The sequence below is a fragment of the Camelina sativa genome, chromosome 5, assembly GCF_000633955.1.
Source record: "Camelina sativa cultivar DH55 chromosome 5, Cs, whole genome shotgun sequence".
Lineage (NCBI taxonomy): Eukaryota > Viridiplantae > Streptophyta > Magnoliopsida > Brassicales > Brassicaceae > Camelina > Camelina sativa.
This window is the reverse complement of record NC_025689.1, coordinates 7,136,684-7,150,429: the sequence shown is the minus strand read 5'-3', so window position 1 is coordinate 7,150,429 and position 13,746 is coordinate 7,136,684. Positions and strand designations below refer to the sequence as shown.

The following is a 13,746-nucleotide window of genomic DNA, read 5'->3' as shown; positions in this document are numbered from 1 at the left end:
TATACATTTCTTCCACCATCGGTTTCCATAACCGAACTCTCGCGTTTATAAACCAGTTAGATACCTGAAAAAAAAAAAAAAAAATCCACTTATAAGTAAGTTCGTTTCCTACATTAACCCAATAACACAAAAAAAAATTGGTTGAAACGTACCTGGCTCCGAGTGAGTCCTGTTTGCTTGGCAAGCATGTGCTTGTCCGAATCCTTAGGGTATCTAATCAAAACAAAGAAAAAAGATTTAGTTTGTGTTCATGTGATGAAAAGTACTGGATGTCTATATATAGAGGGTTACTTACGGGTGAAGAAAGTGTTCGAAGAGCCAAGCACGAAGGACTGAGACAGCTCGTTCCGGGAGACCACGCTGAGGTCTCCAAGCATTGTTGGTAGGATGTTGAATCATTCCTAGCTGCTGAAGAGCTCTTTGCTGTCTCAAGTGATGGTCCACGAACTTGAGCCTCGACCCTTCAAACCTTCCAACACCAGACACCGAATCTTCCTCTCCAAGACTCTTGTTGGCGGCTTTTATCTGACCAGCGATCGCCTCTTTCAAGCACCGGAACTGTCTTGATATGGTCTTCAGTGCAAGCGACGTGTATGACTTCGCTGACCCTATCCCTGCCGCTTGCTCAAACGACGAGATCACCATCTGCATCTGTTGGTGGTACTGTCTATATCTCTGCTCCACCTTTTCATTTTTCAACCAACAACGTAACGTGAGGCTTATGAACGTAAGTGTACGGTCTACATAAGTATATAATCTATAAAAGTTGTGAGTATTAGAGGGACAAAAAAAAAAGATTTCATCAATCTCTGTAAGATTGTCAATTTTAGAAATCAGAAACAAAAAAGAAGAAAAGAAAATAGTATAATATGAATTGTGAAAATGACTGAAAAATTAATCTTAGGGATATATAGCTTTAAGTCCACTTCATGTGTTATATAAGAGAGCACTCAGTATAGGTTGATTGTATATAATACGTATGTGTTGTTGTTACCTCATGAAGCATGTTACTAAGCTTTGCTTTCTTCATCTGTATTTCTTGTCTCTCCGCCGTGCCTAGCTCCACCGTACGTTTCCCGGCAGCTTCTCCTCCGCCACCGGAACCTTCTCCTCCAGCGCCAGTAGAGGATTCTCCGACAGCCTTATCGTTTCCACTACTCCCCTTTTTGGAAGAGAATAGTTGGGACTTAGCGTTGATGTCATCAGAATCAGCGTTGACTACTTCGTCAAGAAGCTCTTGCGCTGCCTTCAAGTACTTGGAGCTTACAAGATTCGCTATTCCGTTTGTTACCCCCGATCCTGCAGAGCCAGACCCGACCCTGATATCATCTCCGGGTCCTGACCCGAACCCGACGTGGATAGGCTGGTGTTGTTGATGATGTTGCTGTTGCTGCTGCTGTTGAGACGAGAGGGTCAAAGAGAGGCCTTGCTGCGCGCGTGGCGTCTCACACGCGGGTTGCTGGTGAGTGGGATCCACTTGGTGGCTACCGTAAAGACTGTACTGCACGCGCGGAGGGTAACCGTGAAGTACGGAGATGTTGTCGGCGGCTGTAATGGAAGCAGCTTCGTGGCCAGAGAGTGGGATTCCGACGAACTGCTGGCTCGCGTTAGGCTGCGGCGCGTGGGAATCGAGGAAAACGAAACTGTTGTTGTTTGTGTTTGTGTTGTTGTTGTTGTTGTTGCTGTTGTTGTTATTATTGTTGTTGTTGTTCGAGTCGTCGTCTTGTTGGGTGTATTGAACGTAAGTAGTTGGATTCATGAGGATCAACGTTTGTAGACCACCGTCGGATCCGGCTGAGATCTCCGGTGGGTTCCCGTGGAAGTAAGCAGCCATCTATATAAAGAATTAGTAGAGAATACTGTTTTTACTCACGAATGAAACGGTGACGTTTTCTTGATTCTCTGACAATTCTTGATCTTCTTCTTTCACCAAGCTGATTGATCAAGAAACAAAAATAGAAAGACTTCAAAAAAAGGAGGAAAAACAAAAACACTATAAGTTCATATAGAGACTGTATATATATATATCTATCTATATACAGAGTTTGAAGGAAAGAAAGAAAGAATTGTGATCACATCAAGAAGAAGAAGAGAAGACCGACGAAATATGGATTATGAGAAAGAGAGATCATCGACGAAGGGTATGGAAATTAAGAGTACATAATCATGATTGAAAATAAAATAATAAAATAATAGGAGTTATACATATATAGAATTAATATATAGAGAGGAGATTGAAAGAAAAAAAGAAAAGAAAGAAATGAATATTATAAAATTAGAAAGAAAGATGAAGAACCTGGATTGATAGAGATCTGAGGATGCACGTGTTTCATGATCATCTCAAGCTGCAAAAGGAAAGTTACATTAGAGAATTTCTTATCAAAGAGAAAGAGGAAGACTAGGGAGAGAGACAGACACACACACGAATATACACTTATAGATATATACATACCTGTGTTTGTGGAGATGTGTGTGATTGCTATGTGAGTTTGGTCTCTCTGTGTCAGACTCAAAGATCTCTGCAACTCTTTTCTTGCTCAAAGGGGAAATATAAAATACATTAAAAAAGCTGAGAAATAAGTTTTATATATATAAAAAGATGATATTGAGAGAGAGAGAGAGAGGATAAAGAAAGGAGAGATAAAAGATACCCATCTTTTCCTTCACTCATTAATCTCCCCACAGTCTTAGTACGCCACCATTTTTTTCCTCACTTTCTTTCTATTCTTTATTTTAATTAATTTTTGTGTTGTGGTCGGTATATCTTATAACCAAAATGGATTTTTATTTGTCCCAAAATTTGTAGAAAATGATTCTTGCTAAATTATACAAATGTTTAGGACATGGATTTTTGTGTTTGTTAACGTTCACCACCACCAGCTAATGTTATTTATGTTTTTATTTAATATACTAAATGGACACTCCAACCATGTTGGAATGGAATTTTATTTTCAAAATTGAGAAATTAAATTTAGCTTTATGAAGTTTTAATTTTCTTTACACTTTTAGAGATTATATTTACAATATTGGAGTATGAATAATCTTCAGAATGCATTCTTCATAACATATTCTGAAAACCCTTATACTAGATGTTAAAAACCTATCCTAGTCTACTTGGGAATAACAATCAAGATTCATAACTATTATAGCGTGGTGATAACTGATAAGTAAGGTACTACGTACGTACATCATACTAAGATAGAAGAGATAAAATTAAGTTAAAGGATTTCAAATATTTGTGTACGTATAACTGTATATTTCGGCATTCAGTACAAAATATATTATATTAAAGTTCAATTTTTTATTATTTCGTATTCATATATATCTATATTACACAATAATATTTATATGCTATATGATAAGAATATATAATTGGTGTACTTAGCTTGAGGGTCGAAAAACAGAGGAACTTGTATGATATGACTTTGGCCTTTTTATGTATTGACCAGGTAATGAACCCACATATCTTAACAACCAAACACTCCTCTATTATTTAGTTATTTATACACTATATATAATTTTATAAAGGAAGTAAATGTTATCACATCAAGACATAGTGATATGTATGTCGTGTCCAATTTAGAATCATATCATTTTCTTATTAAAAATTATATTTTATATTTTTATAATAAAAAGAAATCCCACACGCATCTCAATCCAAATCTTTCTTTATTGATATAACTACAATCCTGAACAAAAAGTATTCTTGAGATTACTATTCTTGCAGACTTTTATCATCTATTTAAGTTCAGACTGTACACTAAAAATGGCAAAGAACTTTGTATTGTTTGTGATTTTTATGAGGTATAAAAATTCGTATTGTTTACGTTACCAAGTTCATATCATAATTTTCCTTAGTAAATTAACTAATTAATACACTTATATATATTCACCAATATTGTATCCTGTACACTTGAAAACTTAAAACGCAACAACACTTTGATATTCTAGAAATTGAAAAGATTTGTTTTACAAAGTCATCTGTAAGAACAAAAAAACACAGGTTTTTTATTTCTCGAAACACAAAATAGGTCAAGAATATAATATTCTAAATGTACATAATGGGATTAGAGAAAACTAAAATTTATACGAAAAAGTGAAGTGTGTCAGAAGATCCAAACAGCACAAAAACGAGGAAACGTCTCCTTCTGCAGAAAACCTAAAATATTTAATTACACAAAAATCTAAATTATTGAGAAAGAGAGGAAGAAAGAAGATGATAACGATAATGATAATGAAGCATGATGGAAAAGAGTGGCTCCCACTATATACATATTTATATATAGTTACTTTGATTCTTTATTTCACACACACATATATATATGTCCTCTATATTCTTTTGGTTTACCAGTTACCAGTTACTAGTTACCACGTATGTCTCTGTATTTTCTAAAGGGTATTTTGGCTTAAGTATGTAATTTTCAAAAATATAATTAGAAAGATGGTAGTTTTAGTATGTAATTGTACGTAGCCCTGGGCATTCGGGTTTCCAAACTCGATCGGATTTTTGGGTTTTCAGGTTTAGACAGATAGAACCCGTTTGGGTTTTTAACACATTCGGGTCAGGTTCAGATATTACCCGTTCGGGTTTGGGTAATTTGGGTTGACCCGAACTCAATCAAACCATAAATCAAAAAAAACAAACTAATTTTTATTTTTATATAAATTTTAGAAAACTTGTATATATATATATAAATATTTAACGTTTCATCTTAAGATAGAGAAACTAAGATGGCAAAATGGTTACAAATGCATCCTAAAATATTGGTTCAAATCCCCTAGAATGTATATTTTTACATTTAATTCGGGTCAGTTCGGATGGGCATTTGGGTTCGGGTATAAGATCCCACATCGGTAGGATATGGGAGATAATGGTATAGTATATAAGTGTTCATGGGTTCCTCTCCTCATAACCTAGGTTTTGGGGAGACATCAAGGGCCCATGGGCCTTATGAGACCACTATCTCATATGCAACTCTATCAATTGGTCCGACCTGCCGGCTCGGTATGGCTAGTATGGACGATAGTGCGGGTATGGGCTGATGTGAAGGCCGCCTGTATGACCCGAAGCCGCTAGCACCGAGACGTCGCTACTCGATGGACGGGGTATTGATAAGATCCCACATCAGTAGAGATAGGGGAGAGAGTGGTAATATATAAGTGTTCATGGATTGCTCTCCTCATAACCTAGGTTTTGGGGAGACATCCATCAAGGGCTCATAGGCTTTATGAGACCACTATTTCATATGCAACTCTATAAATTGGTCCGACCTGTCGGAATTTATACAATATCCGAACCCAAACCGAACCGAACCATCTACTTCGGATCGGGTTCGGGTTTAGGATTCGGGTCCGGGTAAATGCCCAAGGCTAATTGTACGTACTGTGGCTTGGTTCTATATAACAATCATCATTAAACCATTATTCACCGTGTTCTAACTTTTTAAAGCCAGGAAAATTTAATCTTTATCATTAAAAGTTCATTGGGCGTGTTTAAGTTCTCCTAAAACATGTCCAGTCACGCATTAGTTATATATACTCCAATATAAACCAATTTGGACGTGTTGTTGCCTTTTCACCCCGATCGTTTGGCATGTTATATGCCTTCGACTATCTTTTTTTTCTTTTCTTTATGTCACTGTGTCTACTACAAATTTTATTTGTCAATATCGCCCATCAAGTTTTGTTATTTTTTCTTTTTGTTCAAAATTAACGAAGATGATTAATTTAGAGAAAGAAATCAAACAAATGGCTTAACCAAAACTTCTGAATATGTATTTTCTGAGTTTTCACAGTTTCAACAATTCATCAGTTTACAATGTCTTTTTATTATATATATATATTAGAACAACTATCGATATAAACGAGTTTGGACGTTACTTTCATGTTTTCTTCTCAAAAATATATTGCATGAACTTGAATGACTCCCCAAATCAATCATAAAACTGGCTAATCTTTTTCAGTTATGCTACTTCCTAGATTTATTATTTTCTATATGTCAAATTATAATGTAATAAAAATATAGGGAAAATATTATAAAAATCCTCAACTTTCAAATTTGAGACGATTTAATCACCAACTTTCAAGATGCCATTTTAATTACAAACTTTTTGTTGACTTGATCATAAAATAGCAAAGTTTTGTTGACCTCGCCATTTTAGGCACGACGTTTATTAAATCCCTAATCCTAGAAAGAAAACTCCAAATTCTCTCTATGATACCCAAATCTCTTTTGCAATCTCTCTATTCCGATGAGTTTAAGCTTAAGCTTTGATACATCTATTTGCATCGGTGAATGTGGTGTGCCATCGATGGTGTAGAGAGAATTTGGCGTTTTCTTTCTAGGGTTATGTATTTGTGAAATTGGAATCGATTTAGGGATTTAGTGTCTTTAATTTGGTAAACGATGTTGTTTTTGGCGTTAAAAACGTGGTTATTTATGCTAATCGGTAGCAAATAACATGCAATTTACTCTTTTTTGAGATCTTGAACAGAGAATAAACGATGTGCCTAAAACGGCGAGGTCAACAAAACTTTGCTATTTTATGGCCAAGTCAACGGAAAATTTGTGATTAAAATGGCATCTTGAAAGTTGGTGATTAAAACGTCCCAAATTTGAAAGATGGGGATTTTTTTGACATTTTTCCTAAAAATATATGTTTTTGTCTGAATGAAACCAAAGTAAAAGCAAAATGGGTGGAAAAGTAGCTGTCACTTTTGTACATGCATTTGTTTTCATAGATTTATACTTAAATTCTGTCCCTACTATTTTAACGTTTCACATAAATAATATAAATTAGATCGTCACTGCATATAAGTATAATTTCTAAATGAAGTGTGTTACTTCACCCATCTCTATTCAATTCAACTTCTGTTATTATGTAAAATCATACATATCTCACCAATTTCTTAATTAGTTTTGTTTACTTGTTGTCATGGGCTAAAGCCATGCAGCTTGGATGAAAATAAGCATGCAAGCTATATATACTAATGGTAAATGCTTTTACTCTCTGAGTTTTTTTTTCTTTTTCTTTTTTTTTGCATCATCATTTAATTAGTTACGAGTTAGAGATGTAAATACCCTAATGATCCACGATCGCCAAGTGAAATTGCCACCTCATGAAGGTTTTTTATGCACAAGAGTTCGACTATACCTCAATACAAAAAAAAAGATTGAGTAAAAAGGCTATACAAAAAAATAGTTTTCAATAATAATTAAATTTATTTCATTTATTCTCCATCAATTAAAAAGTTATAATTTATTATCAGTAATCAATATAACGTACATAGAAAGCCTAAAATAAATCAACCTTCGTCAGACTGTTCAGGAAGGTATTCTTAATTTTTTGGTGAATGATAAAGATTAAACTTTTTAAAGCCAGGAAAATTAACATGTCATTTGAGCAGAAAGTCATAAACCTTGTTACATCACAATCAGTAAAAATAATTAAACATGAATGTTTTAAAAACCTCTTGAAGGTTTAAAACACCCAGAACCTGAATGTTTGAAACACAAGAGTTCGTAGTTGCCTCTTGAAGGTTTTTTTCTTTTTGCATCATTTTATGATTCTTAATATTTTCATTATTTTCTCTTATTAATTATATAATATTTTTCAACCTTCATCAGACAACAAAAGAAAGAGAATTTATAGAATTCTTAAACTTTAAATAGTGGAACAAAGGGAGTATATAATTTATGTAATATGTTTATTTTCCATCATATTATAAATATATTGTATCAATTATCTTAATAAGTACTATATTATCACTTAACAGATTATATTTTGGTATATCCAAATTATATTAATACCAATATATATAAATACACATTTCTTTGATAAAATAGCACATTAATTTTTCAATCAACAATAACATAAGAATTTATCGAAAATTTTACATTAGTGGATAGTAATAAATTGCATCATTTTCATCAACTTGATTTCAATCTTTAACATTTTCTTCTAACTTATTAATTCTATTTCTTATTGCAATTTTTCGCTTGTTTTTCACTGTTTATCTGTCGGTATTTGCAAAAACTTTATGAGGGAATATAGTGATGTCTTGTTGTTACTTTTGCCACTATAGTGCCATAATTATTTCTTTGTCACGGACTCAGAAATTGTGACAATTAACTACTGGCCATTGGTCACTAACTAAGAAGTCTTTTTCTTAATCCAAATTTGCGATAAATTGTGAAACAATAACGATGCGTCTCTCAGCCACTAATCAGCTAAATATAATATGTCACAGAAGCACATGCTAACGAATTGCGTCAAATATCGAAATATATTCAAATAGAATTTTCCGATTAAACTGATGCAACAAATTTCAAAATTTTACACATATTTCTTTACCAAAAATATATACTACTCCCTCCGTTCTAATTTAGTTGTCGTTCTAGGATTTAATTTTTGTTTCATATTTGCCCAAAAAAAAAAAAAAATTGTTTCATATTAGTTGTCGTTTTAGATTTTCAATGCAGATGTTTGATGAATATTCCAATCTTATCCCTGCTGTTTTAAAGTTTCAACCAATGAAAAAATTATAAAATATATTAATGAAGGGCAAAACATAAAATTTAATAGTTTCTTTAATTTGTGTGCAAAAACCTTAAACGACAGTTAAATAATTAGAACGGAGAGAGTATATAATATTAATAAGACGAGGCGATACAATAAATAAAATTATCTATCTGTTTTAAATGAAAAAATGGTTTTATGTCAATCACTAATTAAAGACTTACGCTTAACATGGCATTTGACTCTACTAACGCACTGTCATATTCATTCATATATCATTCATATATCACCTGAGCAAGTTAACTATAAGAATTAACTACAAAATCTTTTTTCTTTCTTTGGTTTTAGCTTTTACGTACAATTTTTCAGGCGAAATCAGAAACATTGTACTGCAAGTGAAAGCTCATCCTCGGTGAAAGAAAATTCTTATTCCCCAGATTAAAGCTGTACAACCTTTTGAATGAAAAGGATTGTTATATATCAATCACTACGCTTCATATGCATTTTGACTCTACCAACACACTATCATATTCATTCATATATACCTTAGCAACTTAACTATAATTAAGTGATTCTATATATATGACCAGTTATATTTTATTAACTTTTTTTTGTTGTCAACAACTAAAACCCGGATTAATTACGATCGGTTTGAAGGTGAAGACGCAACACTAAAAACAGGTACAAGTCACAATCTAGTTCTGAACCATTTCAGAAGTTGGTTCCTAACCAAAATTTGAATTCTTCTAAAGTGTGAGTTACTATGTCCACAGAATTCCGAAAATTAATCTAGAAGAAAACCATTTGTCACGTAATTCAGACTATTCTTCCATAGTTTCCTGACTATGAAGCAAAATTCTCATAAACGAAATCAAAATCCAAAGAGAAAATCTAAGGCTAAATGACATTAATTAGAGGTAAATGTCCAACTTAAATTGTTGGTAGATTTAACTAAGTTGTGGTTTACTGCTGTTTCTTTCTTTATTTCACATTACGAATAAAACTTACCACATCAAATGTATTGTTTGATGAGGCGATGATTAACAAAAGAATAGCAAGCCAAAATAATGTTCAAGCTAAAACCAAATAAAATGTTCAGTTTTTAACTGGTCAAGTTTTGATTTAAAATAATCAAATCTAAACAAGTTTAAACTACTTTGACTCAAAAAAAAAATTAAAAAAAAAAAGATTTAACTAATTAATAACTTGGTTTGTATACTTTTGGACTTAGTAAATATAGTAACAATACATATTTTATATTAGTACCAACATATATATATATACCATCCTCGCTTCGGAATTTGTTTATTGCTAAAGTAGGGAATATCGTCGTCCAATGTCTAATCATATTTCTAACTCAATATCTAAAATAAATATATCAAAATCTAACTTCAAAACCTTTGTCTCGCAAGAGATGTCATGCATGAAGGATGTGTGACATGTATTTAAATAAATCACCAATTTATATTATCTACTTCGTGAATACAATGACTCTGCGTGTCAGTTTTTTTGTTCTTGTGTTTGATGATGATTTGGTATTCTTAGTCTGATTGTGAGACAGTAATTAGTCATTGGTTTAATCATTGATCATCTCCAATAAATTATTCAGTTTATGTACTTGTCACTATACTATATAGAATAGAGTTGTCTCTCAAAGGACCGCAAACCTGTAGTCACATCCAGATATGTGAACGTACGATGTAAGTAATAATAAAAGTAACTTTTTCAAATATGAGAAAAACTATCAAAATATTATTAGTTCAGCTATTAATTGGAAGATCCATGGGGTATTTAAAATAAGTAAAATAGCAAAGGATGATACTGTTGTCAAAAAAAAAAAAAGGATGCTATCGTATGGTTTATGCTAAGCCACAATTTAATCTGATAAATTTCAAAAAAAAAAAAAAAATTAGTATACCCAATTAAGTGGCGAAAAAGTTGATTTGATTTTGATTTTTAATTAGACGAGTCAGTTTAACCTAATTGACACTTTAAGATTTTGGGTTGATGGGAGTTGTTAAATAGATAAGGTGTTATATCAATCAAGTAAATGACCTTTTAGTGATACCTAAATAAACAATAATTGCAATCTTTGTTTGCTGTTTATTTCCTTTATATTAATATTTAAATTAAAACTATAATAAAAATGTTAATGATAAATTAACAATATTAAGATGTAAATTTAATAAAGATAATAGATGTAGATAAACGTTTGCCAATATAATATTATTAATTACTTGATGAGTATACAGAAAACATTTAGACTATTTCATAAGAAGTAACTTTTAATTCTTTTTTTACTTTTTGTTTAATTTGATTTTTTGGATATCAATTTATGTGCATCGAAACAAATAAGCCCCTTTCTATCGAATTGATCTAATGCTGAATAAATTATATATTTGAATTTTCAACACTCATTGTAATTAGTTAAAGTGAATAATGAAAAAAAATAATGCATAAAAAAACTTGAGAGCGCAATTTCATAATAAAATTTTCTTCCACTAAAACACTATTAATGCATACAATTATTGCAAAAAATAAAACTGAACTTAATTAGAGAAAACAAACAAAATTAACATAAATAACAAAATATAAGCAAAATATCAGCAAATCATACAAAATTTATAAGAAAATCGACAGACTGTAAGTAAAAATTTATAAAAGGGATAAGAAAATAAAGAACAATTCTAGAAATAGTATAACAATCAAACAAGACTTTTGGCGACTCAATTCAATTTTGTCAAAGAATATTCAAAACTTTCACTACACAAAAGTATCAAATAAAAAACCTAACAAGTTTTACAACCCCCAAAAACCTCGATCACACATTTTTTTTTTTGTTTCATTCTTATCGAATTAAGTTTGAAACGAATAATTTATTTTACTCTTTTTTGTTCCTACGTACGAAAACTTATCCCCCTCTCCTCTCCTAATGAAACTTCAAAAACAAAGAGAGAAGAAAGATAGAAACTGTGGAGTTGACGCGTGTACAGTGTTACATTAGACCCCACTCGTGTTGGCTCTTTCTCCTCCCTAATATTTCCAAAACACTTTCTTCAATTTTTATTTTTTTATAAAACGAAGAAGATTCGTCTTCGAGCTGTGAACCCCACATCCCAATCACACACACACAGAGAAGAAGAAGAAAAAAAATCCTCTTTTATAGGGGCCGTGTAGTTCCACAAATAGCAGGACCCCATGTGTCCCCCTCTTAAGTCAAGAAAGCAGCCAATCCTATAATTGTTACAATTTTCCACGACTCTCTTTCTCACCTTTATACATTTATTTTTCTCCCATTTACTCCTCCTAGAAACTCCAATTATATAATCCTTCCTTCTAGTATTTTTTTTTTTCTCCATCTTCAGAAAAAAACATAATAATAAATAAATTAGTCACGATAATAGTTTTAATAAAACAAACATTGATTAGGCGATCGGGTTTGGTCCTTTTTTAAAATGCCAGAGATATGCGTGTATCTCCGACTTTTTGTCTTTGTCGGTTTGGTTTTTCTACGTGTCAATTCGTAGTACCATTCGACCTTTGTCCCGCATTTTTTCTTAACCAATGGTTCCAAGATCACTTGGTCCTACCTTATTTTCGATTTACGCTTCTAACCTTTTACTCTTCACGCACCGTTGGTTTGGTTTTTGTTTTTTTTGATCCGAAGGCTTACGTTCGACCCCGACACATGCGCGTGGAATATTGTTGTGTTTTTTTTTTCTTTGTGAAGTTGCCGTGTTAGGAGAGGGAAGTGGCGCGTGACGTAAGGCCTACGCAGTTTTAAAGAGGACAAAAGAACATAGAGTGCTCACTGTGACATCACAGTACCATGACAATAGAAAATAAGAGAAAACAATAAGCTTTGCATTGATGAACCCCCTTTTTTTTTTTAATCTTGCATTAGTTATGATGAAGATAAGTTTTTAAAAAGCTTGTGAGAAAAAAAAAAAAAAAAAAAAAAAATTTTCAAAAANAACATCATAATACGTGCGTTTACTAAAAACATGCAATATTTGAAGGAAAGCAGCCCATAACCCGACCAAAGAGCCAGTGGACTATTAAAACATTACAGGAACACTCCAAATTTGCTATAATCAGGTGACCAATGAGTATGAGACACCTCAATGTCACATGAACCATGCTGATATAATGTTGTGAAAGAAAACCCCAATCATAGAGATGGAGGAGCTTTGAGGGTGTACGAGCAAGTGGCTACCTCTCCAGATTTATTAGATACTGCATTTAAGATTTAATATACTGGTAGGTCTATCCGCGAACCACAATTATTTATATTAGTTTTTTTTTTTTTCTGATAAATATAAACCCAACAAGAGTGGTTGGATATTGTAGGTCGCGAGAGATCTTCCAATTTTTTTTTTTTTTGTTTTGGGTACGGTACAGCTTTGATATTATAACAGTAAGTTCAATAGATTTCCTAGTTATTTTTGCATATATATTCTTATGTTTTCCTTATATCTTGCTTTATTTTGTCAGTTGTTTCAAATTATTGTCGTTCATTTCTTACCATCATATGTTGTTAATCAAATTCATATATTGTATAGTTTAAAATTCTATTCTTGAAAAGAATCATTTCAAAAATATATAGTCCAATTTATGTAATAACAATGGTATTGTTTTAAAGTTCTTATGAACAAATATATACACAAAAGCAGTGATCATCTAATGAAATTATAGCAATAGTTTTGAGCGCTATATTATATATCACTACAAGAAAACCAAAGCAATTCTAACGAAATTTCCAATGGATTTATATTGAAGATGTGTGACGCGTGAATAAATTTCTAGGTGTGTAACATTGAAAAGGCAATACTCTGTGACTTTGTCCTACACCTATATGTATATGATATTTCTATGAACTTATATGTTGTTACAAAGTGGAAGGGCTATATATATGAAGAACCAGTGGTAATTATTTTGGCGGCTATATATATGGTAATGAGGCTTTGGTTCAAAAGCAAAAAGAAACAAAGAGATATGATCACATTTGTATAATTGTGCGGTCAAAGGGTGGGCAAAGCATGGCTTTTGATTATTGACTTCCATTTTAATGCAACCCAATCAATTGCACGAGGCCTACCTGCATCGGGGTAATGTATGAAAGTTAAAGAAAAAGAAATTGCCTAGGTTATTCATGATTTGAAAGTGACTGTAAATAATAGTAGTTCTTTGAAAATGTCAAAAAAAAAAAAAAAAAAAAAAAAAAAAA

At 32.2% G+C, this 13,746-nt stretch overlaps 1 protein-coding gene across 2 annotated transcripts in view; it reads right to left on the bottom strand.

The window, feature by feature from the left end:
- The window catches only part of LOC104785937 (BEL1-like homeodomain protein 1), a gene marked incomplete in the record, with an annotated part of 4,456 nt that extends 1,749 nt beyond the window's left edge, over positions 1-2,707 (bottom strand). The window contains 7 exon segments of one of the 2 annotated variants that reach the window (XM_019245746.1): positions 1-64; positions 153-213; positions 296-684; positions 995-1,934; positions 2,297-2,345; positions 2,453-2,527; positions 2,652-2,707. In XM_019245746.1, the coding sequence (XP_019101291.1) occupies positions 1-64; positions 153-213; positions 296-684; positions 995-1,834 (1,354 nt within the window). 2 annotated transcript variants of the gene reach the window in all.